A 26,580-nucleotide genomic window follows, 5' to 3' on the forward strand; every position below is an offset into this window, starting at 1 on the left:
ACTGCTTACAAATCCCATTTGTATGTTTTGCTTACCAATAAGAAAAGAACTACGAGTAAGTATTTTAACCATGATTTCCAGGTTACAGTGTTACAGTTTTCTAATAGAAACTTTCAGCCATATCCAGGTTGATAAAGCCAAGCCTCAAGTGAGTTTAGAGAAAATGGAGTCACAAGGCATTGTGAGTATGGGCACATCACCATCCCCTGAAACCTCAGAGGGGATGTGCTGAAGGATGTTTCTCATTCAGAAGCCCTGCTCTTAAGGTCCAAGCCAAGCTCATTTATGCACTAAATGCTCTGTATTTGAGTGCCAGACTTTACAAGCTGTGGTCTTTTTTCCTTCCAGGCTTTTACTCCCCAGGTGTAACCGTGTGCCTAGGTAAGAATAACCACTGAGAAGTCTGCTTACAGTTCTTGTTTTTCCCAGACACAACCCTGGTTAAGACAGGATGATTTAGATGCACCAGCACAGCTCACTTCAGCTCAGAGTCCCTTCAGCCAACAATATTCAACCTGTATTACAACTGTTCACCTTCCCAACATTCCAAGGGCCAAATCACCACAATGTGTGCAGGTACCTGCAAATCACACACAGCACCCCCAGTAAGCACAAGCACAACTGCAAAGGTGCTGGAGTGAGTTACAAAGACAAAACCACACACAGAGATTATGTGAATGACACCTGTATTTATTCTTTTTCCCCAGAAGCCCCGAGGACAGGAATAGAAAAGTTTCAGTACAAATGTCACAGGGACAGTTGAGCAATATTTGAACTGGTGAGCCCAGGACCTCAAATTTGTAAACTGCTGTAAGTAAACTGACACACAAAAAGTGTGATGCATCAGAAAAGCAGATTGATCTATTCTGAATTTTTGAACATACTTTTTCTATTTAGTGGAGGTATACTGGATCTTTGAAGAGAGATGCCTTCTTAAATTTCTTCTTCCAGCACAGCTATGGATAAACTCAGGAAAAGAAGAAAGCTCCCCCAAAATCTCTGAATTATGTCTGACCAGGTCTAACATGAATGCTTAAATGACAACACCCAAGACCTGATGCATGTATACATGCTGAGTGGCTTTTGTAGAGAAATAATTGGATAAAAAGTGTCAGTAATTAACAGGGGTTAAGGGAAGGGTTTGTCCCACACTGGAGCAGGGGAACATAAAGAAGTGCTACAGGGGGTGTGCAATTGACACATTTTCCTATGAAGGGTCAATGGTTCATCTTGCCTTAAGGTGAAAAAATGAAGAAAAAGATAGAGAGGAAAAACACCAGAAGAGCTTTAAAAGAAGTCATCACTGGCCATCAACCTGTCCCAAAGTCCATGAACCTCTGCCTGAGTTGGCCATTTCTGAGCCACCTGCCAGGGAATTTTAACTTTAACTCTGAAAATTCTCCTTCTGCATGAGAGGCACTACAGGAAGATTTCCCCCCCCACCCCCACCCCACCCCCCAAGCATGCATGCTTTTAATAATCACCTTAAAAGGAAAGGGGAAAGCACATAGATCATGTGATAGGATCAGGTTTAACTGCCAGACTGGACAATTGGATCCAGACAGGAAGTTTTAGTTGATAATTCTAGAACTGATGTGACTGAGCAGCATCATTAGAATTTACAGCATGGTTTGGGTTAGGAGAGACCTTAAAGATCACCTCTTTCCAGCCCTTCTGCCAGAGGCAGGAACACCTTCCATCAGACCAGGCTGCTCCCAGCAGAACATAACTGACTGACACACTTTTTTTTTTCCCCCTCAGATTTCTGCCATTTCCATTCCCAATCTTGGTCTTTGGGATCTTTAATAAAGGCCCACATTGGGAACTCCATGGGGTCAAGTGCATCTACTGTTTGCTGGGGACTTTGTAGTGCTGACATTTCATGGCCCCAGCAAAGGAGGGCTAAGAGTCACTGCACAATAAAAATTTCCTATTCTTTTTACAGGGAGAAAACATGTTTTATAAGTGAACACCTTCAGCCTGTGCAGGATCAAGAATCTCTGAATATTGGCACAATGACCTTTGTGGCTCTTTGAAGGTTAATCACAAAGTGTCAGGGAAGTTTGGACTCTCTGGGAATCCCAGCAGTCAATGATTACTATCACATTCTAATGGGTGAGGTGGTGGAGCTGTTGGGTTTGTGCGTTCTCTACGAAATCAAATCAGTTTAGCACTTGATTCCACTGACTTGGAGATGAGCTTGGTTTGTCCCTATCCACATTTTCACCTGAAATCTTCACTGTCACATTAGCAAGACTAATAGCCAGTAGAGGTGGTTTAACTTTCCAGTGCAGTCAGTAGATATTACTTGAAATTCTGCCTCTTTATTGTTTTATTTTCAGTATTTCAGAAGTATATCAACTTGTGTTGAAGAACAAACTATGTCCTCCAAATTACAGAGCTCTAGAAAGATAAATTATCAAAAGTCAGCACAAATTCAGTACTGCTCTCTATGCAGTACTTGTGCAAGTCAGAAAGTATTTGGCAGAACTGTAAATTAGCTTTTGTCTGAGGTGGTCAGAAACTACACTGAGTTGTTAAAATTTTCCCAATTTTTAATTCTTAGAGTGTCTTTACACATGAGAAAACACCTCCAACAGGTGAGTAACTAAGCCTGTGCTACAGAGGATCCATTCTACTCTGTAATGAGCACTTTATTGGGGACTTTTGCAGGTCACTTTGAAATTGATTTTCAAACACAACCCTCCTGATTCTCAGGACTTTCTTTACCCAGAAAGCTGTATGAAATGTTGCAAGAGCACAACTGGTCACTGTTTCACTCTCCCTCCTTAAGCTTGACTGTAGCCAGCAAACAAGTTTGGGAGATTTGTTTAAGTATCCAGCCAAGAACTACAACCCACAATGGATCCAAATGTACATTTTCTGTCTGGAGTTAGAAGATTCCAGATGCTTGTGTTTGTATCTGGGTCCTTAGATACACTCTGGGGCTTCAGCCTGATGTAATTTTATCTCTTCCAAGCCAGGCAGTTCACTTGTACCACTTGAGTGATTTTCTTAAACTTCTTATTTTCACCTCATACTGGAGCTTTTTTGACTGCAGTTCAACTGGAGCACACTCTGTGTACATGTCCAGACTTCCACAATGTGCTGTCCAGGAGCAGCTCTGAGACATACTGGGATACCATCTTGGGAAGAAGCAGGTCAGGATGATCTTTGCCATTTCAGCTTTTCCATCTGTGCCACAGCTACCCAGACTGACAGCCCCTGGAATTCAGTTTGCAGAAATCAAACTCTACTCTGTTTATCATCTGAAGGCATCAGCTGAATTGGATTTTTTTTACTGTGCACCAAGGTGTTTGTAGAGGTGCTGCAGGAGCTGCTGTGCTGCTTGGTGTGGCTCAGCTTGTACAGAAAGCTGAGAAAATGCTCTGTGCATTGTCATCCCTGGCAGCAATCAAATTGCTTTTAAAGTATCTTTCCCTGAAGGCCTGAAAGTAGAAAATTAAACACACATACTGTCAAAAGAAGTATAAATTACATGAGTTCCTTAGGAAGGACAAGAACCCAAATGAACAGTTTACCCAAATTATGTACAAGTCATAAAACATCTCTATTTCATGCATATTTCAAATAATTATCAACTTTTAAAATGTATTCAATTCCACACCACTACATCTTTTCCAAAATTAATATTCATTATCAAATAAGTTAAACTCGGAAACAATTTTAAAAATGACACCTGTAAAAATGTGCCTAGCAAAGGATTGTAGTGTAAATACAAATATCTTTGCTTAAGGGTTTTGCAATTGCACTCTTGTAATAAAGAAGGGCAGAGGTGATTAAGAATTTAATTCAGTGCATAGTTAAACTGGTTGGCAAACTTCTCGTGCTTCCTTTGGTCCACCCGGTTCATGGCTTTCATGACTCGTTTCATGGCCCCTCTGAAAGAGAAACAAAACCATAATAATATTTTTGTTGAGTCTACTCAATCTCAGAGAACATTTATGAATGTTGGGGAATTTGATTAATCACTACCAGGCTTCTGAGCGTGGCATTGATGAGGCTGAACAAATTTGTCTCGTTAACTAAATTAGCTGCAGCAATATAAATAGTTTAATTCAGCAATGATTTTATTAACAGGAGTAAACAAATTCAAGTCTTTCAGTTTAATGGCTGTGTATTCCACCCTCCCAGCATTATTTCTTAGAGCCAAATAGAGCAAGTTTGATTTTCAAAAGCAACTAAGTGCTCTCAGGGAAAAAAACTCTGAAAGTATCTAACAAGATCTTTAAAAATTAATACTCAGAAACCCTTATGAAATCAAACTCATAATCCAGAATGTTTTTGTGAGGGAAGGCTTGGCTGTTCAGTTCATGTGAACTTCCACAGGTTACTAAAACTCTGTTTCATCAGATGTGGGCTGAGTTAGACTCTTGCTCACACCAGCAGCATCCCCATTCCTGAGCAGCAGCTTTTAATCCACAAGAACAACTCCAGTTTAGGAAGACACCAGAGATTATTGTGTATCTCTCCAGGACAGGCTGCTGCTGCAGAAGGGCTCAGAGTTCAGCACAGGCAGGACAGTATGGCCAACCTCACTCACACCTCAGGGGCAAATGGGATCTCTGCTGCCTTGGGATGGGCAAGACCTGAGCCCTCTGCATCTCCTGCTGTGCTTGGAGAAGGCTCTGGAACAATTTTCAAGTTCAAAAAGGAAGTGAGGGAATGAACTTCAGAGCTGTTAAGCTTTCTGGTGCTCCCAAATCCAGTGAGGGCCTGTCTGTCTGTCTCCCTGTTGCTGCTTCACTGGCTGCCATTGCTTCCTCCCAGTAAAGATGTGCCCAGAGATTTCTCTAGGGAGGAGCTGCAATGCTTCTGAGCTGGGTAATTCAGACACCTGCACTTTTTTCCCCCTCCACAAACTTCTCAGTGAAGATTACACAGCTAAGATTTTGAAGGGTGAGGAAAATGATGAACAGCATGACCAGGAGTAGGAGATTGTCATAAAAGGCAGAGAGACAGCAGGCCCCTACATCCTCCAGCTGGTAAGACAGAGGAATGGATTCCCAAATCCAAAAGAGTAAGAAGCAGCAGAAGCAGTCAGGACAATGTTCTCCTGTGAACATCTGCCCCTCAGAAACTTAAAGCATCTGCTGTGCAGAGCTGAGGGCACCTTGCCTCAGGAATTTTGTTCCTAACTGGATTCTAAAGTTCCAGTTTTTACTGGTTACTTCAGATACCCCTGGAACAGAAGTTCAGCCATCTGAGGCTGATGTTTGCAGGTGTTCTCAGCTGTCCCCCTGCCTATGAAGGCTGGTAAACACCTGGCTGATGTGTGAGGTAGAGCAGCTACAGGCTTGGTTTGAGGGACTGTCCCATTCAAAAGCAGGGCACTGATTTCTTTGATTTCTACAAATTTGACAAGTTCCATCACACAAGTAGATGTTTCAAGGCCTGTGCTGTTAAGACACTACGTTGTGACAGTCTGCATTTATCACTTCTGAGGATGTTCCCAGCTGTGCAGGAAAATGAAACTAAGACATGCACCTGGGCAGTGTTCCTCAGGATCAGCCCTTACACACTAATTCCAGCTCTGCTTCCAGGATTATCCCCAATAAACAAGCTGAGTTCTGGTTTGGTAACTCTTCTCTGAAATGGCTTCATTTCCAAAGCCATTTTGTAACATCTGAAAGAGGTTTCTTCTTAATAATGCTCTAAATGGTGGGAATAAAGATTTTCTCAGCAGCAAGTGCAATGAAAACCAACATTCTGAAAAAACACCCTGGAAGAGGTATACTTTTAACAAAAGTCTGCCAATAAAGTTACCAGAGTAAGGAAAATGTGGTCATGGTTTTGCACTTCAAATATTACCTAATTGGTAGGAGAAAAGTGAGCCTTTAGCAGTGCAGAGTGGCCTTGCCACTTTCATGTCATGTAGGTTTTACATTAGCACCAGTGGATTGTGTGATACTGTAAATGAAATGAGATCCCACTTTGATGATCTGTGTGCAATTTCACTTGGCTTTATTGGCAGACTAGAGCCTGGGTTTATCACCTATACATTTCAAGTAATTTGGGGTTGTTAGAAGGAGCCAAGGTTATCATCTTGTTTAGTGCTGCAAAGCATAAAACCTATTAAAAACTTGACAGGTTTGATTCCCTATGCCTGGCACTAACACACACTCAAAATCATTAGCACAAACCACAGTAAACCATGATATGAAATTCTAATCACTAGAACTGCATGTCTCTGACTTCTAACTAAGACCAGGTGACATGAGAAATTCACATAGAATGTGCTATTTCATAACCAAAATAAGTGTGGATTTGACTTTGTTATTATAACCAGTACATCAGAGAAGGGAAAATTGAGTTTAAACAAATATTGTGTCCTGGATGCTGTTCAACTCATCCAGTATGCTTAGAGAATAATCCACCACTAATAATTTTACAATAATATTTTTTCTTTTTTGATTTGACAACTTTACTTTCCTTTGACTATTCATTTTTGACATATGAAACTCTTTAAATAGCTGCAGCTGCTTCCCATTTGATAGAGACCAGAGTATGCTTAGGCAAATTTATGTTGTAGCCACATCTAAGCAAGAACAGGCATCAAAAATGGTGTTAATAGTGGACAGATTGAGCTACTGTATGTTTTAAAGCACCTTTAGGAGTGGTTAGCAGGTTCCCACAGCCACCTGAGATGCTGTGCCTGACTAATAAATGATCATCCAGAGAAGCCAATCCAGCAATTGAAGTTTTTAAAAACCTGAGACAGGATGAAAAAAGCCTTTCACAGGGAAATTTTGCAAATTAGTTAAAAATCACTCTCAAAGAAATAACCTTGTTTGTCAGTACTGCTATTTTTTACCCTCCAGACATATGGAAGATATTCTTGATTGCAGTTAGCCAGAGAAGCTGTTTAGTAAGTGCATGTTAATGTAGAAACAGAAAGTACTGCTGAATCAGACAGAAATAGGAATTAACAGGCTATAGAGAATGGAAGTATCTTACTTATTGAAGACTTTCTTCTCAAGCCGGGAGCGAGAGGTGTCAGCCTGTTGCTTCAGGTCTGTCAGATTTGGATATTTTTGCTTCTTCCCTTTCTTTTTCTGTCCTTTTCCATTACTTTTAGAGGATCCAAGATCCAGTCCTGTAGCAGCTTCAATTTCTCTCATGAATTCTGGATCTCTCCACTCTGTTCAAAAGACAAAACATGAACTTTGAAACTCCAAACCCAGGGGGGATTTGCAGTCCCCTAAGGAAGAGGCTCCTGTCACCAGTGGCTGAAGGCAGAGCCACACAAGTTGCACACACAAATGAAGGGGAGGATAAAACAGTTTTCCAAAATGACAGATTTGGATGAAGAAGCCCTGCCACTCTGGGTTAGTATGTATGAGTAGCTGCTATGGACAAAACTGTTCTGTAGGAAGACCCAAGACAAGGTTTTTCAGCAGCACAGTAGCAAAGTTCCAAGGAACCAATTCCATGCAGGAGAGGTGAATAAACACAGTGATTATTATTTAGAAATGAAAATTCCTACAATGTAGCTGAGTAACTTAATCTGCAGAAATAAATTCTGCATAAGCTTAAAAATAAACCTAAAAAACCTGAATATATCAACTTTTTAGACAGGTAGGCCTGGCAACATTGTGATTTCTTTTCATCAATAACACTTATTTTAAAATATGAACTGGTATCTGATATCTACACAAAATTCTTGAGTAGGATGACATGACCCTGTTGCCATGACACCCATTTTGCATCTGAAAAAGATACTACCTTCTAAGTATCCCACATTGCCTCAGATTAATTATCTAAATCAAGTTTCTTCTCTTGACAATGGCACAAGTTAATTTATCTAAACAAAACCTTGGTTTACATTTTTTCAAAACCTTAATGCTTCAGAATCCAGCCACACACTGTGAGTGGATTCTGATCCTAGATGCCACCTGAGGAAAAAGCATGGACTATTTGGACTGTGGACTGTTTGAGGAAGCTGCAGTTTTTCACCTTCAGTGTAGTCTTGTGTATCAAAACAAGGTAGCACAAAGTACAAAGTAAAAGGGAAATTTAGAAAAATTTCATTTCATTGTAAAGACTTTGAGCAGTTAGGTTGGAAAAAATTGTAGGAAGTACCACTTCAAAAAGAATATGGTCCACACTCAGCAGAAATGCCAGAAGTCTGTATTTTAACAACAGCAATTGCCAGTCATTTGTCAGTTTCCCTGATGTCAGTCAGCCTTTCTTGCCTGCAGAAATTGTAACACCAAATGTCTACTCCTGTTACATAACAACTTTGTAAATATAGAGAAATAAACAGTCCTAAAGGACTCTACAACTTCATTTATACACCAGGATGGTCACTGAGTGTGACAAATGCTGCTAACAACATTTCAGGAAGGTCAGAGGCAATGTCCTCACTTAAGAACACGGTGTTAAGGAACAGTAGAGCAATTTTCCAAGGAAAGGTTAGATCTAAACTACCATCATACATGAAAGCAAAGACTGATTAAAATCCAACACACCAAAAAGCACAAGGAAAACCAAGCTGTTCAAGAGCTGCACAGGAGAGTTACAAAGGGAGAAAATAGAACACATATACTTGATAGATCATAAGACCTCACAGGCTTCATTTTTTTTTTTTTTTGAAGTGAGGGAATACAGAACAGCACAATTCAGATACAGGAACGATTAATCCAAGATTAAGGAAAACTGTCTAAACAGTTTATCTCCCAGTAATAAGAAGGCGTCACAGTTTAGGAACCCCGTGAATGGAGCAATTGTTTAAACACAACGAAAAAATGCCGGCATCCAGTAGAGATGAAATGAGCATTTGAGTAAAATGAAGGAGCAATTTAAAAGCTTTTGAGAAAAATCAATAGAATGCCAGGGAAGAGCAGGCTTTTTGAGCATTGATGGGCCCCTAAAGCTCTTCATACATTGTTACTGAGTTTAGCAGCAGGGAAAAGAAAATTACACAGTTTGCAAGGGTAGGCGGGAATCGATACTGTAGTTAGTAAAGAGATGCTATTTCACATCTGAGTGGCCAGCGGCCTGCCTTCACCGGCCTGTCCTGATACCTGTTTGTTAACAAGTCACTAAGGGCTGAAAAACCAGATACTCTTCAGGGTTGACACAAAAAATAGGCACTTAATTTGCTCCTGTGTGTGAACTATGGGAAAAGGATGAACGCTGCAGATTAGCGGGTCAGGGTAATCCCAAGTGATTCACTGCTCCAGGACTGAAGAGCCCAAATCATCTCTCTGGGGACATTAGCTAAAGCTTAAAATTTTGTACTAAGATAATAAATGATCCATAATAACAATGACAGTGTTGTCAAAGCACAGTCATTAGCACACAAACCACATGATTTCTATCTAAAAACACATGATTTCTAACTACCTGCTTCCCCCTTTAATCACACAAAGATAGAAATAAATCTACCACCCAGTAGGAAGGAGATGCAAGAAGAATTTTGGTGCAATTTAACCATACAACTGATCCCCAAATTTAAGTTTTTTCCCAGATTTTTCAAACTGCCATCATTAATGATGTTGTCAATCAAACAGTTCCTGACTGTCCAGTAGGTTCCCAGTTGTGTATTTCCATAGCAGCACTGCTCAGAATTGCTTCAAGACCTTTGTAAATCAAAAAAACCCCAAAACCAAATACCACTGAAAACCAACCAAACACACCCCTCCAAACCACAAGCCTCAAAACAAGCAAAAAAAAAAAAAAAAAAAAAGTTGATGAAAATACTCTAAAGCAAATATAAAAATAGCAAGGCAGAGCAAAAAAGAAAGTGGATAGAAGTATTTAGTGACATCTGGTATATGTATGGCTTTAGAAACATGGAGGATTTTGTCCAAATTGAGTGCCACAGCTTGTGCAGTATGTCCCCAGCCAGATGGGATGGACCTTTGTGTGACATTTTAGCTTAACAACCACACTCAATAACACAAGGAGCAATGCCAACACTGGTTTGGGACTAACAGACACATCCTTGTGGACCAGAGGTGAGAAGCCTCTAACAACACTGAGCTGACACTGTAATAAAAATAAATACTATGTCTAGCCTCAAGCAATGGCAATTTCACAGGAAAAAAAAAAATCAATATTTTTCAGTCCAAGTGATTTTTATACCAGAATATTAGTTTCCAGTTTGAGATTTCAACAACACCTATCAGTTTAATTTGCTAGTTTGAGTTTGTCATTACTAAGCTGGGAACTTTCCCTTTTAACACAACATCCACACTCCTGTCCTGGTTTCCCTGTGACAGTCCAACAGTGTTTGTGCTGCTGGCTGGATGCCAGTTTACAGCACTTCCTCTGCCTGGACAGGGATGGAAACTACCTGCAAATGTAGCACTTTGACACCTGCAAATACCAGAAGGTGCTCAGTAATTGCTGCACTGCTGTGCTGCTGTAATCACCAAGCACTGTCACTTAAGGATGGTCAAACAAGTATTAAAGGACACTGGGTGGGTCAGTTCTATGTTTAAATGCACATTCATTCCACACAGACCTTTCTGAATACAGATTCCTGTTTTGAATACAGGTAACTGCTCCTCAGGCTCTCAAGAGGTTTCATTAAAGGTTCAGTAACTTCATTAAAAATTTGCATAACTGTCAAACACCAGGTCAGGCAAACCTGAAGAGAGAACTCCTGCAAAGGAGTATTGTACAGGATATCAAAATGCTAATGCCTATGGGTAAGTTTAATTAAAATGAAGAATACTCACCTACAATAAATAGCTCAAACCAGAGAAAACTAAGACTGCTGAAAGAAGCTAGATTAAAGAAAAGCTGTCCCCTCCAATTATACGCTGTGTCTTTGTTGAATAGATCCCTCTCTCTCATCTTCCTTTGCAGTCCATCAACTGCCAGTGGCTTCCTGGATGTAGTCCACCTGTCCATCACTAACAGTTTAGTTGTACTATTGCAAGAAAGCCTTTTATTCCCCTTGGAAATCTTCCTGCCTGGGTACTCATTGCCTGCATTTCTCACCTACCAGTCCAGACCTGAACTTTGGCAAAAAATGCCCAAATTATCCTGGGGAAGAAGGAGCCCTCTCCTCCACATCTGAAGGATGCAAGGAGAAGACCAATAGTTTTGTTGCCCATTCCCAATTGTTTAAAAACAAAAATTCAGCACACCCTCCCAAAACTGGTGGTAACACAATGATCCTAATAATATTATCATTATATTGCCCAAATCACAACTGTCAGGGACCAGCAAGATCAGACATCTTCTTTGCAGAAGCACAGAACAGTTACTCCAACCATCCTTGATAAACATGTTCCTTAAGACAATGGCTATAACTGGTTTGTCTGAGCAGTATTGGGAACATTTCAAGATCCACTGGAAATAAAGCACAGATGCAATGTTAACATTATTCTGTCTACACATGTATCCATGTTTATCACATAAACAAGAACCACTGCAAATGAGCTGTAATTTAAAATCAATAGGAATGCAAATGGAAGAATGTGGTTAGGAGCAAAACAGGTAACAGGTATTTCCCACTTCTGCCTAGTAATTTATTTTTATTTTTATTTTTTAAAATGCTATGCAGACACAGACCTGGCTGGGCTGCTTGTTTCTCAAACTTCATCTTTTCTTCTCTGGCTCTGTCCTCTGCATTTACAGGAATCCCAGAGTCATCCCGAGGAATTATCTTTCCATGGAAAGGGCACTTGAGAAAGAAAGAGGGGGAAAGAAAAAAATCTCACAGTTTTTGAATGAAAAGAAAATGTTTACCTTTTATTCAACACAGTTTAAAGGTGAAAACTGGAACTAAGCAACAAAACTACACTTGACTCCCAGTCCTCTTTAGAAAGCATCAGAATCCCATAAACATCATGTGTTTAATATATTTAGAATGTCAAAGAAATAACTTATTTTTGAAACAAATATACAATTTCAAGAGACCAGGTAGCACATCCTGTCAAGGATGGAACTAGGGCACCAATGCTGCATCATATATTGTTGTTTATGCTATATCCCTCTCCTGTACCAATCCCATTAAAAGTACTGTAGTGCATTCAGATCTTCCAATCTCAGATAATACAGGAAGAAGAGAGATACTACAACCAAGTATTGAGGCAACATTGTTCTGCTCAATAGTGCTCATAATTTGAGGCTGTGCAGAGTTTAGCTTTCATAAAACCTAATTTGTAAATAAAATTTCTTTGCCCCTCAAACATGTAAGCTTCTAGAAACATTTAATATCAAATATGCCTCTGAAGAAAAATTTTCAGCAAAGAACTATCTCTGCCTTACTGCCAGGTACTCATACATCACAGTAATAAATAAAATCCAGATAACCTATAATGAATGCCAAAAAAATTTGACAGTTCTTTAAATGTTTACAGCTTCTTTACCAAAATACGAAGCACATATTAACAATGAACATTAACACAATGTTCTTCCACTCCCCTGAGCTATACTTACAAGGTGAAATAAATTTTTATGGATGTTTTAAGGAGACCTTCTATATACAGCAGAGATCTTGGAGGTGCTGTAACTTGGTGCCTACCTTGAGCCGATCTTGTCTTTCACACAGAGTTCCATCAGGCATGGGAGCTCGACATTTATGTTTCACTGGCTCAAACTTGCCAGCAAAGGTTATATACCTGGTTTTTAACATTTCTGTTATTTCTTTGTTTTCCACCTCTTCCTCTACTTCACTGGGTGCCCAAAATCGATGCTCAGAGGTAAATCTGTGAAAACAACAAATGAAAATAACTCACACACAAAATTGTAAGAAAACACACAGAGATGCCATTATCAACCTGTGCTAAACTCACATGTGAAAGGAAGGGAATTACTGGTGAATTAACCCCCCCTAGGAATCTACCAGTCTTTCTTATGGCTCCTGTATTATGAAGATATTTTTAAAATACCACCAAAGCCTGTCTAGTATTGATTTCCTGTTTAACCTGCTAAGCTATTACAAGTCTTAGCTTTAGTTCATGATCTGACATTCAGAGTCAGTTATCCAATTTCCAGATTCAGTGAATAACTTTGTAATTCTGTACTTAACATTCTTCATAACAAAATACTTCTATGATTAAGCACAGCTCAAGGAGAAACCAGTTTGATCTTAACGTGGCTGATGTCATTCCTGATAGCTGGAGTCCTGCAGCAGCAGAGAAGCAAAAGCTGGAATCAGAGGATGCTGCAATAAACTGAGACCACAGGAAAAAGAAAGCAATCAGCTGAGCCTTACACAGATTCTTTCTTCCAGATTCTCCTACACAGTGCCCATAAATCTGAGAAATTAGCAGGTGTTCTTCTAGGAAATTAAGCTAATCCATTAAACAGCTATTTTACAGTTAGAGACCTTACCTACATTAACAGACATTTTCTCAACAGCATTAATATAATTTTATATTAATATTCACATTATTTCCACCCTAAGCTGCCAACAGTCTGTAGTGAAAAACAGGCAACCCCAGAGAGCAATTACATGACTCATTTTAAATACCAGTCTTAGGAGACAATGACTGTCCCTCTGATAGTGTTTCTTTCTCTTAATCATGAAAAGAAATTAGGGTAACCAGCTTAAGCTTAGGTATCTGATTTTAAGATTTCTGAACTTAACACAACCATCCCATCTCAAATTTAAGGAAATATGAAGTTAAAGAGGAAAAAAATACAGCTAAACTAAGGGAAAAAAAAATTGCAGCCTGCATGTCTGCTGCTCATGACAAGCAAGATGAAGATACCTAGATGACAGATGTCTTGATAAGGACATAAAATTCCTAAAGGAACCTTACAATCCCTTTCTTCCACATAGTTCTTTGACCCAATCAGTTCCAGAGTTATTTGAGAGGATTTTCTCTGTCCATATCCAATTCCTCTCACTCACTAATATCCTTGGGTGTCATTCCTGCCTTGCTTTCTGTGGACTGCAGAGCCATATATACATGAACATTGGCTTCACTCATCACACCAGTCACAATGTGGCAAAGCACATAAACCAATACTTGAAAAAATTACTTTAGAGGGCCTGAAAAGTTTTGATAAATTTTATCTGACCAAGTTTTCAGTAGATGACAAAAGAAAAAAAAAAAGCGCAGAGGAAAATATCTGACCATAGTAACGTACAACATATCTAGCTGCTGGTTTTAATGCAATAGTTGAGCATTTAAACTATGTGAGGAGGTTAGAAGCAGGTTAAAAAGGGATTAAGGAAACTCTGAAACATCTCTGTGATTTGCCATCACCAGAAAAATGTTCAACAAAATTCTTGTTAAACAGATTGATTCTATCTGTATTTTCTCCATCAAATACACCTTGCTAGTGCCAGAGAAATGCTAACCTGCCATAAAGTACAAACAATTTTCTTCTGGTAGATTAGGCGACAAAGGCAAAAGAGTTCCAGTGGAAGCTAGTTCAACAATAAACACAGTAATGTATTTCCACAGTTTTTGGTTAAACAAAATATTTTTAATTACACACCTCTGCAAAATGTAGCAAAAAACCCAAAAAGCCCTGAGTCTTTCTAAAAAATCAGTATTATTTCAGCCCAGTGTTTGAACAGTACAGTATTTTAGCTTCAGAAATTATGTGGCAAGATTATACAAAAGAGAGTAAATAAAATAATGACATCAATTTCTTATTTGCTTAGTTCAATGCAATGCTGAAAGCAAAACTGACTGGCAGCTCTGTGTCGCTAACCTGCAGCCACACAGAGGGGAAAGCATTCTTAAAAAAGGCACCATACAGGATATTCACATGCATGACAATCTAACAGAATGTCTTAGTAAAATTCTAGTGTCTTTTGGTGGTCTGAACTCCCCTCCCCCTCTAAATTATCAAATTACAGTTACATGAGAATGAAGAAGCACTGAACAGTTGTGCATGTCAACCCTTCCAGTTAGGAAATAGTTCCATTTAATCATTTCTCTTCTCCCTTCCCCTCAATATGCACCCAACAAATGTCAAGAATATTAAAATTATGTTTTACCCTAGGTATCATTGACCAGTATTTGGGAACTGAAGATAAAATATTCCTACAAATATATTATTACATATTACAGTTTATTACAAGCATATAACTTATTTTCTCCCAACACAACTTAGAAGCAGGTGAGAGAGCAAAGCAGTGGCAGTTCCCAAAGTTTTCTGATTTCTTGTTGTAAATTAAGCAACATTATAAACAGGCAGATACTTGTTTGAAAAAATGATGCATGTGACAAGTAAAACCTGTTTGTAAGATGGATCAGAAGAGGAACAGATAATCAACTAAAAGATGAAAAAGATCAACACCTCACTACATTTAGAGTGCTCCTAATCCAGGTAAATAACAGAGGCTTTAATGGCAATGACACAGCAATACATGAGGAGGAAGCGGAGGAATAAAAGACAAGTAATGGTGAACTGAAATCTAAGAGAAAGCTCTTGGAGAACTGCTGCACTCTTTCAATGAATTTATATCATCTTAATTCCTAATTTGACAGGAAGCTTATAAAAACATTGTATAAATATAAATTCTAGCCCCAGATGCTTACAGAGATCCTGAAGCAAGTGCAAAAATGGGCTAATTCAAACATCCTAGTCACAGTCAGAGCTGCACCAGCTATTTCACTCTGCTTCTAAGAGTAAGCAGATTTAATTCAGGGAGGAGAGTAGATGAGTCTGGAAGGTCCATGCTATCCAAAACAAGTCTGTAAAGATGACATAGCAGACTCCACAGAATTCAACACTCTGCAGCATACACTACCTTCTGTCCCCCCCTCACCCCCAAAAACCCAACAAAACTTCTTTAGAAAATCTCACTGTTAAAATCTTAATTTATTGTAAATGCTGTGATTAAGTAAGTGCACTGCTAAATGAAGCAAAAAGACTTTTCCCTTTCAGATTTTAAAAATTCAAATTCCATACACATCCCATATTCTTGTCTATTTTTCAGTTTGCTTTTTTTCCCTAAGAATCTTACAGTCAGTATGAGTGCATACAGAAATGCTGAAGGAGTTGACTGATAACTACCTTAATTTTTCAATAAGTCTATTTTATGCCTGGGGTCAATGGTATTGTGTGTGCAGAGTTACTTAAATTATCTTTAGTTAGATTGGCACATCTGTAGTTATAGACTATATGGTTCAGAATTGTGCCCTCTATTTTATTGGGAAGCATAAAAATAAAACAGTACAGCACGAGGCAGACAGGCAGTGAAATATGCTTCTGATTTCACTTATGACTTGAATAACTCATTTGCAATGTAAAATAAGGCCTTACTACCTTTTTGGCATTATCACAGACAAATGCTTCTTAAAGCCCTGCTGAAAATCTCTTCATAGGCTTTGAAGAACCTGTACCACATGAGATGGAATCCAAAGCCTGGAGTGACTGTGCTAAAGCACTTTTATGCATCAAATTGCACCAGTTTTCAGTAATTTAACAGATATTCAGCCTTTTACAAAATCAGGTGCAGGGGCAAAGATTTCATCTTGTTCCTTTCTGCCAACACTGTTTTAGCACTGTGATTACAGGCTGGGGTTTTTTTTGTTTGTTTTGGTAAGAAAACAAACTAAGTTAAAGTAATGCTGCTAAGAATATAATAACTTAATTTGCAACCCAGCCAGTCAGTGATTTTTGCCTTTTTCAAACCTGGTATGGTACAGAGATACCAAAGTTCTGGTGAACCTCAACGAAATTTATACACTTATACTTTGCAACCTAACTTTCATTTAAAAACAGTAAAAAGGGTTTTAAAAACTGACTGCTAGAAATACCTTCTGATGTGTACCCACCACCTCTTTTCCCCAGCAGTGATTCATGAAACACAAAACCTCCCAGACAGCAATGGAAAGTGAAAGAGCCAAATCCAAATCCTGTAACTGCCACCTTTCTCTTGAGTGACTGAATAAGCCTACCAGTTTCCTCAGTTACCACTCTGTGAAGTCAGGAAAAACACTTCCTCAGCCTTTCTCCTACCTTGCCTGCTACTTATTTAGATCCTAAAGTCTCCAGCTCAGGGAATGTCTGTTACACACTTGGCAGAGCCCTTTGCATAATGAGGTACCAGTTTAAATTGGAGTAACTGATGCCATGCTGCAAACATAAAAAGAGCAGAAAAAAAATGTGCTTTGAAGCATCAAAGGATATTTAATTAGTATCACATCTTCTCAAAACAAACAACATTTAAAGGTAGAATTTCTGACTTTGTTTGTGGGTCCTACAACAGAAGGTAAAGAAGAAAAGTAATTATCAAAAGAAACAGCAGTCACCCCACTGCATGACCTCTGAGTACAAGTAAATCTATTTATTTGTTTAATTTGTCTTAAAAGAAAAAGAGCATTACTTGAGAATCTTCCCAGCACTTGGCTGATCCTCTCCCCAGTAGTGAAGATCTAATCCAAAAGGCATGAGGGGAGCTTTAGCTCTTTCTTCTAGTCTTCTTCTTTTACTGTCAGGATCTTCCAAGTTTGCTGTCTCAGAAGTTGCAGATTCACTGGAGAAAATTGATGAGAAGTCAGTACAGAACACCAGTGACCACAACAACCTTTTCTTTCTTTCTGTTTTCATTAGTTTTTTTTCTAGACCAACACTAATATTACCTTACATGTACAATTACAACTATTTTTCAAGGTTGTCCCTTTTTTTTTTTTTTAAGGAAGACATTATGACACAACACTACACACTCTGCAGCTCACTGCATGTTCAGCTAGTGCTGGCTAGCACATATCACACTGTAGGGGAAAAAGCCCAGAGATCTGATGGGGGCAGCAGTGAACCAGGCACACTGCACTCTCACAGGAGCCACAGATGTGGTACTGGAAATGCCAGATCAATTCCAGTTTGCTAGGTTTTGGGGGCTTTCCCAGTCCATACAGAAGAGTCTTTGCAGGAACATGTCACTAAACAGATGACTCCAGCCTTACCCTCAAATCACAGCCAAATGCTAGGCAAGGCTGGAGTTTCACCAAACTTTGAGCAGGATTGATAACAAGTATGTCTTTGGAAACACTGTAACATCTCCAGGCAGCACTGACAGCTTAAGTCACTGGGAACAAAGAGATGTTGAACCTACTTGCTGACTGAACATTAGGATACACTCTGTTCAGCTGCAAACAAAATTCACCCAAATAAATGGGGTGGGGGGTGTTGTTAGCAAAGAAGGAACAGTGTATTTTCATAAAGGTCATTTACACCAAATAAGATCTATTTAAACTGAGCAGTAAAAGGTTCCTTAAGATCCTGGTGCAATCACCACCAGAATCCCAAGCACTAAGCAATGAAAGTAACTTCAAAAAGAGATCAAGTCAGCCTTGTCAGCTTGCCTGGCTCACGAATGCTTTTCTGTGTGCTGTCATGACTAATAAACACAAAAGCAAGAAGTTTGTACAAAAATTAAAACAAAGATGACCTGGCATGAGGAGATGGTAACTTTGGGAGTTTGTCTCTGAGAAGTTTCAGGGTGGCAGCTGCACAGGTTGGATCGAGGTCATCCTCATTCCCTCTGAGCTGAGTGCGGGAGCTCAGCAGAGGTGCTCCCGTCGATGCCTTCACCACAGGGGCTTTTGGAGGTGACTGAGGTTCAAACCCTGCAAAAAAACCTTGATGTTTAGGAGTGATTCACTTCTCCCACCCTCACAGTCCACCCAAACAGCTCAGGGTGCTGACTACATCTTCCTGCTTTCAGTTTGTGTTAGACATCAATCCCACTCAGAGTGAAACGGAATTATTTAGAGCACATTTGTTTTTCACAGATACTAAACTACATAATTTTCAAGACCCACAGTGGCAGGGAAGCTTGGTACACAAAATATTTTTATTTCAGAGAATATTGTATTTTCCACAAAAAAAAAAAAAAAAAAAAAAAAAAAAAAAAAAACAAAAAAAAAAAAAAAAAAAAAAAAAAACAAAAAAACAACCAACTTTCTGTGACCCATCTCACCACCTCACAAGGTCTCCCAGTAATTCATCCTGACCTTGACTGGTTTGCATCACTCATTCCCTTTAAGCATTGGGGTGTGACTGCAAAGATGGCACTGCCTGACCAAAACCAAAGGTCAAGATGCTGAGGGGGCAACCTCTGAGATCCACATGGGAATGCATTCTCCAAACACCTCCATCAGGAGCTGAGTCCTTGTGCAGGAAATGACACCCAAACCTGATTTCCAAAGTTGCAAGCTCAGGGCACTGAGCAGAACACCTGTTTAACCCAATTCCTGGACAGCCTCTCCCCAGAGACAGCAACAATCCTCATTCCAAATCCAGAGTCCATCCTGCTGCTGACCACATCTGGCACTGCTGCTCCCTTAGTCACTCCTGCCCACCCCACACACTAACAAAAGCTCTGAACACTCTACATTCTCCAAAGTCAACAAGCCTTTAAAGAACAAGATCAAAAACAAAAAATAAAACAAACCAACCCTACCCAAAAACATTTAAAGGTCCAATCTCTGCACTAGAAAACAGTCTGGAGAAGGACCAGGAATACAGAAAATTATAATTAAATATAATAGGATGGATTTAAGCAGATATCTAGGTTAAATAGCAGAAGAAATGATTTCATTACACTTATTAGGTTGTGCTGTTCAAGAGGGGGAATGGTGCCTCCACAAAAATGTGCTTTTAAACAGCACTTCAGTGAAATAATAGTGCAGGAATTTTGAATTTATGTCTCTGGAAAGGGGCCAGGGCTCTATCTCAGTTCACATCACAGGCTAGAAAGGGAACATGCCTTTCTCAGGTGCTTTTACAAAAGTGAAACTGAATTAACCAAAAACATTGCTGCAACCACACTTTAGAATCATCAGTATTTGGAGCAGTAAACTTCCTCTAATGACAGAAACAGTTACAAACAGGGCCTTTGGCACTTCTCAGTTATCCTGGTTAAGAATATGTCATAAACTATCTGTAATGCAGAATTGCTCAGACGATATTTAGGACTTAAACTGCCTTCCTTTTCCTATTTTTTAAGGACCCTTTCTGAAAAGCATTGTTTAAAGCAAGTGGTTTGAGAGCACTTGTACTATTTACAAATAGTAAAAAAAAAATCAGCAGATAACAGGTTTGTCTCACTCACCACACCTCTTATCTTCTGAGAAAATACTTGCTATGTATTAAAAGTTCTCAGAAAACCCTATTTTTTTCCATTTCTTTTCCTATGGTGTTTACAGGAAGCATGATTGCTTGTTCACAACACGGGTTTGCTTGAGGAGGAGGGGAACAGCAGAGACAAGCAGTCAGCAAGAGAGATAAATGGACAATGTGACACAGATAAAAATCACATCTGGAAGATCAATATAGGAATTCTTAAGAGTTACAAGAACAAAATATTTTCTCATTGATTTCTTATTTTAAACCATTAACAGAAAAATAGCTAAAAATAGATACACTAAGACATCAGTAACATCACCTCCACTGTGGAGTTTTTAAAAAGTATTTATGTATGAAAGTAGGTTTGGTAACAAGACAAAGATAAGAGTGACCAGGCAGACAGCCCCAGCTGAATGGTGTCCAATGTCAGGGTGGGGTTGCTTTGTTTTGGTTTTAAAACATAGATGGGATTAAGTACAGTTTTAAAAGTAAAATTCCTCTTCAGAATTCTGCTGTTCTGTGGGGTTTATTTAAGAAGTACAGTACTGGGTTCAAATTGTGCCGATAGCAGCTTAGAGAAAGAATCATAAAAGTGTTTAAATCACCCTTTTTGTTTAAATTGACCAAATGGCACCTATTGCCTGGAGCAATAAAGTAGCCCATGTTCACAAGATAAATCTATAGCAGGAAAAAGAGAGGCTGGGGTTTCAGCTGAAGTTAGGCTGCTGAATGCTGACATTATTGATTTTAGCTAGTTCAGCTGGCCTTGTAATTAAAATGTAAATTTGAGAAAGAGATTATGTCCTGACAGAAATGGTGGGATTAGGGGGAGATAAAAGCCCCTCAGTGAAAATTCAGAGAAAAAGCAAGCCCAGGTTTCCTCAGCTGTGTGGATTTAGACGAAATCAAGCTACTTCAGATTCACTGAAAAAACAGAATAGAATATAAACAAGTATTACAGACTTCACCTTTCCTGAAAAAAAATTAATAATTTCTGCTCCTCATTTGTTGAATCTTAGTCAAGCCAAGTGGATGTGATTTATAATAGTACAGACACTGTCCTAGATTGTCAGGAAAATCCAACAGTCCAGGTAAAGTATTTCCCCTCTTACTCCACTGTGCTCACAATGAAAATGCCTGCTGGTATTTTACTCAGCAAGCTTTGGACTTTGTAAAGCTTCCCAGTGCCTTTGAATGTAGCTATGCTCATTTATGTGAAATCTCTGAATCCTCCTTTGGAAATTCAAATTAAAGAAAAATGACAACTATGGTAGTTAAGGAGAAGAGTTCACATTACATAAACAGTTAGTTTGGCTTACTGGAATTACAGAATATGTTGATATAATGTTACCTCTCATTAATTAACCATACTTTTTACTGCTTTACAATCATAGTGAAGAAGCAGAAAAACAAAAATATACAGCATTTATATCAAGCCCTTTCTATACCTTACATACCTTACACCCTCACCTTTTAAGCTTCTTCCTTATGATTTTGCATCCCCTGGCCATTGCATGGATCCTCTCAGGGATACTGCTGTGGCAAACTACTTGAAAGTTTGCCAACATCTTGCGCAGAGACTATTAATTTCCAACAACTTTAGTAGAGATCATAATAAATCATAAATCTCAAAACCATCACAAATCTCATAACCTGTTAGAGTTTCTGGGAAATTTTTATTTATGTAGAAGGACCTCTCCTGAGAATGAGGAGAGTTTCCATGACCAGATGATCAGGATGCATCAGAAGAACTATCAACAGTCAATACTTCTAAATGGATGTTGAAGTATTGTGTTGGAAGGGATAATCAGTTTTTTTTCACAAATGTGAAAAGATAATCTTTATTCCAAATACTGCATTACAAGCAGCTTTACTCATTTATTGTCCTAAGTGTGGCTAGGTCTCTGTAGGTTCAAGTTGTGCTAAAGGAGGTTGAGGTTGGATATTAGGAAAAATTTCTTCACTGAAAAGAGCAGTTAAACACTGGAAGAGGCTCCCTGGGGAAGTACTGGAGTCACCATTCCTGAAGTATTCAAATGATGAGTAGATGTAGCAACTTTGTGGTTTAGTGGGCATGGCAGTACTCAGTCAAAGGTTGGACTTGATGATTTTAGAGGTCTTTCCAATTTTAAAGATGATTCTGAGATTCCATACAGGACTTGTGTTTGTGCATATACAGGTATATCAGAACACACCAATATAACAAGACAATCTCACTTCTAAAATTATAATTAAATACTTCTAGAGTTGTATATCCTAAGAGAAATGGAGACCACACACATATTTGATTACAGAAATTCTGGTCTGGGGTTTTAACTTCAATACTGAATATCTGTTTTCAATACATTTATGATAAATCAATACATGCCATTTACATCATGCAACAACTACATCTGATTTTTTAAAAGGATTCATAGTATTATTAATAAAAAACTTATTCTAGATACTAGACTTGTTAGGCTGAGAAACAACTGTGTGTTACTTGCATTTTCCAAATTTAGGAAAAAGGAACCTGAATTTCAAAGAGGTAAATAAGTAATTCTGCCTAACATATCCTTTCTAAAACCTGGTAAGCTTTTTCTCCTTAGAGAAGTCAGGTAAAAGCCTTATTTAGCTTACATAGTCTTGAGACAATTCTAAGCCTCAAACTCAGCCCCTGACAATGGTGCTTTAGACACCTGGACTTTGCAGGTTTGCTTCTGCTGAGGTCTACACTGAGCTATTTGTCCACATAAAACTGCTCTCCACATCCTTCACATGCAGGGAGAATTCCCTCAGAAGTTCCTGAGGTATGAAGACCTGACAAATCAAACCTGACTGAAAAGCTGGAAAAGGTTGATGCATTATTTTATTATATATATTATATTAAAAGAAAATGATATACTAAAACTCTACTAAAAGACTAGAAGAAAGGATTTCATCAGAAGGGTAGCAAGGAAAAGGAAAGGAATGGAATGATAATAAAATCTTGTGACTGACCAGAGTGTCCCAGACAGCTGGACTGTGACTGGCCATTAATTAAAAACAACCAGATGAGACCAAAGATGCACCTGTTGCATTCCACAGCAGCAGATTATTGTTTACATTTCATTTCTGAGGCCTCTCAGCTTCTCAGCAGAAAAAATCCTAGCAAAAGGATTTTTCATAAAATATGTCTGTGACAGCTTGCTTCCATGCTAATAGTCCCAAGTCAGATGGTTTCCTCTATCACCTCTTGTAAAGCAGCACTAGGACTCCCCTGTCCCCAAAGCATTATTACATGGGGAAGTAATGCTTGCAATGAGACACAGACAAGAACTGCCAACTAAAGTGGGTGCTTTGGACTAGAGCTGAGAACTGCTCCATTTTTATGTGGAAAAGCACATCCCTCAAAAGAGACCACTTCCCATGTGGGTCTGAGCTCAGCTGCCAGACAGGCCAAGACCACCAAGAACAGGAAGGAATCTCTCATCCTTTGGCATCAGCCAAAAATTCTATTCTATGGGACAAGAGCAACGTCAGGGCTACACAGCTCCATCCCTTACCTCATCCACCCCAAGGCTTTATACCAATGAAACCAGCAGCTGACCAGCAAAGGCTGGAATGTGGAAAATCTCCAGTAGAAAGGTTTTATTCTCTCTAAAGTTTTCCTTTAAATGAGTAATGGCTCCATTTTCTAGGGCTTAGCAATGCCAGCCATACAAGGGCAGGTCACTCATCAGTGGTATCAGCAATATCAGTGCCCAGTGGTGAGATCTGAGGAACTGTATGAAAATTATTTCCAGTGTTGTTTCTTTTTTAGCCAAATTTTCCTCTTTAGCACCACAGTGGATTTTAAATGACCCTGTGGTCCCACAGGAGAGCTGGCCTCTTGTCAGCTGCAGACATCAGATGCAAGAGTAAATAAGGATTATACAAATGGGAAGTCATTAAAATTCTGGTAATGCTAATTTGGCATGACACCTCTAATGGGTTATATCTTCACACTTCAATTATCTAATCACCTAAATTCTTTTAACAAATTTACATTTCATTTTATACATCAAGATTCAAATTGACTTGTTCAATTCTACCTCCAACCAAACTGTACCCAGGCTCAATTCAATTTCTATATTTACTATCATCACCAATTTTGAGATTATAGTTATTAACCATATAAACACAGACAATACAACTGCATGTGTCTACAGACTTATGCACAGAACTTGTCTTTCTAAATAAATTATCATTTTTAACAAGTTTTTCAGCAATAAGGAAAAGCACAAAATTTACCTTCATGGTAGGATATGTCTTTGTGAGAGAAGTGAAAGGAAATAAAGGGACATTTAAATCAATAATTTACATGTCACGTTTCAATCCATTTCCACAGTCATGTTTTTACACCTTTGTTTTCTGGTTTACTGTATCAAGTTAATCTGGCTTGCTCAGGAAAAGTAACAACAAAAGGAAAAACAGCTTTTAGTCATTTACACTTTCCATGTAACTCTGGGATTTTATTTTACATGGGAGGTTTAATGTTCCAGTTAGAACACTGCACTCACACAGACTTTCATTTTCTAAGCTGTGATTTTCAGGAATTCTGAGTTATTTTCAGACCATTTTCTAAACTGGGAACTTACATAATAGCTTTAAATGGCAGGAAGTAAAGCTGAATGTCTTCAGACGCATCAGGAATTATTAATTTCTTTCAAAATGTTCTTTTTTAATGAACACATCAGATAAAGAATAGCCAAGTGTGACCATTAGCTCCTACATAACCACAGGTATACAGAATTAGAGGTTTTGTTTTCTGATTGATTGACTTCTTCACTATAATGTATTTTCCTAACAGCAATAGTTTAAATACAAATTGGGAATTTCTTAATCCATTTTGATTTTTAAAATATCCCTGAGGAGATAGCAGGGTTCTTCTTTTATCCATCCCTATAAGAAGGAATTCAAATAGCAGCCAAGTATTTGTGGTACAAAGGATGGTAAGATGCTTTATTTTTGAAAAATGTGTGTCCATGAGGAAGATGGGATAAAAGGGAAGAGGTGAATACATTTCACTTCCAGTGGAAGCAGGCAAGTACAAACAGAACTTCTGCATGTTAGAATTACTTGGGCTGCTGCTAAAGATATGAAAAACAAGTTCCAGGTGGTAGCTGCACCCTGACTTTTATGAGGAAAACTGCAGCAATGGGAAAAATAAGCATCAACAGGACTGAAAAAGCCACAGCAACAGCACCAGTCTTACACAAATACTCATGGACAAATGCAGGAGCAAGACACTGCTTACAGGTTTTTAACTTAAAGCTTTCTGATGGCAGCTACTCTTCTCTACAATGCACTGAAATCTTGGGAGTCCTCAAATATGCTGAGTTACACAGAAGTAAAGCTGAAGACTTACTAAGCAACAGGTATAAAGGACAAGGAGCAATGCACTGAAGTTGAATTAAGATGAACTTTCTTCAGTAACACCACTCAATTCCACAAGAACACAAGTAAGTATAGCTTCATTTAAAAATTATCTACTTTTACTAAGAATGCAAAATTATAGTTTGTCATCTGGTATGTACTCCATGGCTGTAATTCTGCACTTGAAGGCTGAGCTTCATTTAAAATCTTCTGACAGCAACACCTAAACAGAAAGAGCCACCCTGCAGGGCTGTAAGTTGGCCATTATATGGGAGGAAGTGTCTGTGCATATCCAGCTGCTATTAATGCAGGTGATGGAACAGCACCTTATCCCAGCTCACCAGACTGGCACCAGTATTTGCAATACTCAGGCTCACTGCCAGCTTCACTTTGCAATCCCTTTGCTCCCAGGGTGTGCTCTGCACACCTACAAGCACATAGAGTGCTGCTCCTGGCTCTGAACTCCTGTGGAAGATGATGGAATGGAATAAGCTGCTCCTCTCAGTTGCTCCTGCTCCTAAAAGTGTTTGTTTTTCCAGAGCCAATCACTGCTCTGTGTCTATGTAATGACTTCCTCAGAGCAGGCAGAGATTACCCACACTGCTGATCACTTTATTACTTCAGCATGGCTGTTTATTTACCTTGGTGCAGCAGTAACAGGCAGGGATAAAGCTTGTCACAGCTGGGCAAACTCACCATATTCCTTCCGCAGGTGGTCTGGAATGTGGGGCTCATAACCTTCCTTCTCAGGGACCTCCACAAAGTCATCTTCATCCTCATCGTCATCATCATCATCATCCGAGGCTTTCATCTACAGAGATATTTTTGTTGGGGTTATTTTCTCTTTATTTTCATGTGAAGACTGTTTTTCATTTCCCTTCACACTGAAAATATTTTGCAAACATCCTGATAGCCCTACTGAGACTTCTCTATGTCAAAAGTATTTCCCTAATTACGCATTTAATCTATATCTAAGATTAGGCTTTTGCTTAACATTTTATCTCTAAAGCCATACTCTATCCTAAGGGCTTCCTTAAAGCCCTTTTATCCATTAGAACACATGCAGTTGGTGAAGTCTGAGAAAGTGTGAAGCTATAAAATAAGACCAAAAAATCTTAAAATAACATCAAGATTTTGACTTAATGAGCAATTTACAGCCTTAAGTCTTCTCATTTTGATGAT

The 26,580-nt window shown here is 38.9% G+C and overlaps 1 protein-coding gene across 1 annotated transcript in view; it reads right to left on the bottom strand.

Annotated features, from left to right (window-relative positions):
- Positions 1-669: 669 nt before the first annotated feature.
- The window catches only part of UVSSA (UV stimulated scaffold protein A), a 45,566-nt gene continuing 19,655 nt past the window's right edge, over positions 670-26,580 (bottom strand). Inside the window, exons 7-13 of the mRNA XM_009098764.4 lie at positions 26,095-26,209; positions 18,344-18,521; positions 17,279-17,428; positions 12,506-12,689; positions 11,551-11,662; positions 6,979-7,162; positions 670-3,902 (exon numbers count right to left, since the gene is read on the bottom strand). Of these exons, the coding sequence (XP_009097012.2) occupies positions 3,809-3,902; positions 6,979-7,162; positions 11,551-11,662; positions 12,506-12,689; positions 17,279-17,428; positions 18,344-18,521; positions 26,095-26,209 (1,017 nt within the window). The 3' untranslated portion in view covers positions 670-3,808. The remainder of the gene's footprint in view (positions 3,903-6,978; positions 7,163-11,550; positions 11,663-12,505; positions 12,690-17,278; positions 17,429-18,343; positions 18,522-26,094; positions 26,210-26,580) is intronic.

The sequence above is a fragment of the Serinus canaria genome, chromosome 4 (assembly GCF_022539315.1).
Source record: "Serinus canaria isolate serCan28SL12 chromosome 4, serCan2020, whole genome shotgun sequence".
Lineage (NCBI taxonomy): Eukaryota > Metazoa > Chordata > Aves > Passeriformes > Fringillidae > Serinus > Serinus canaria.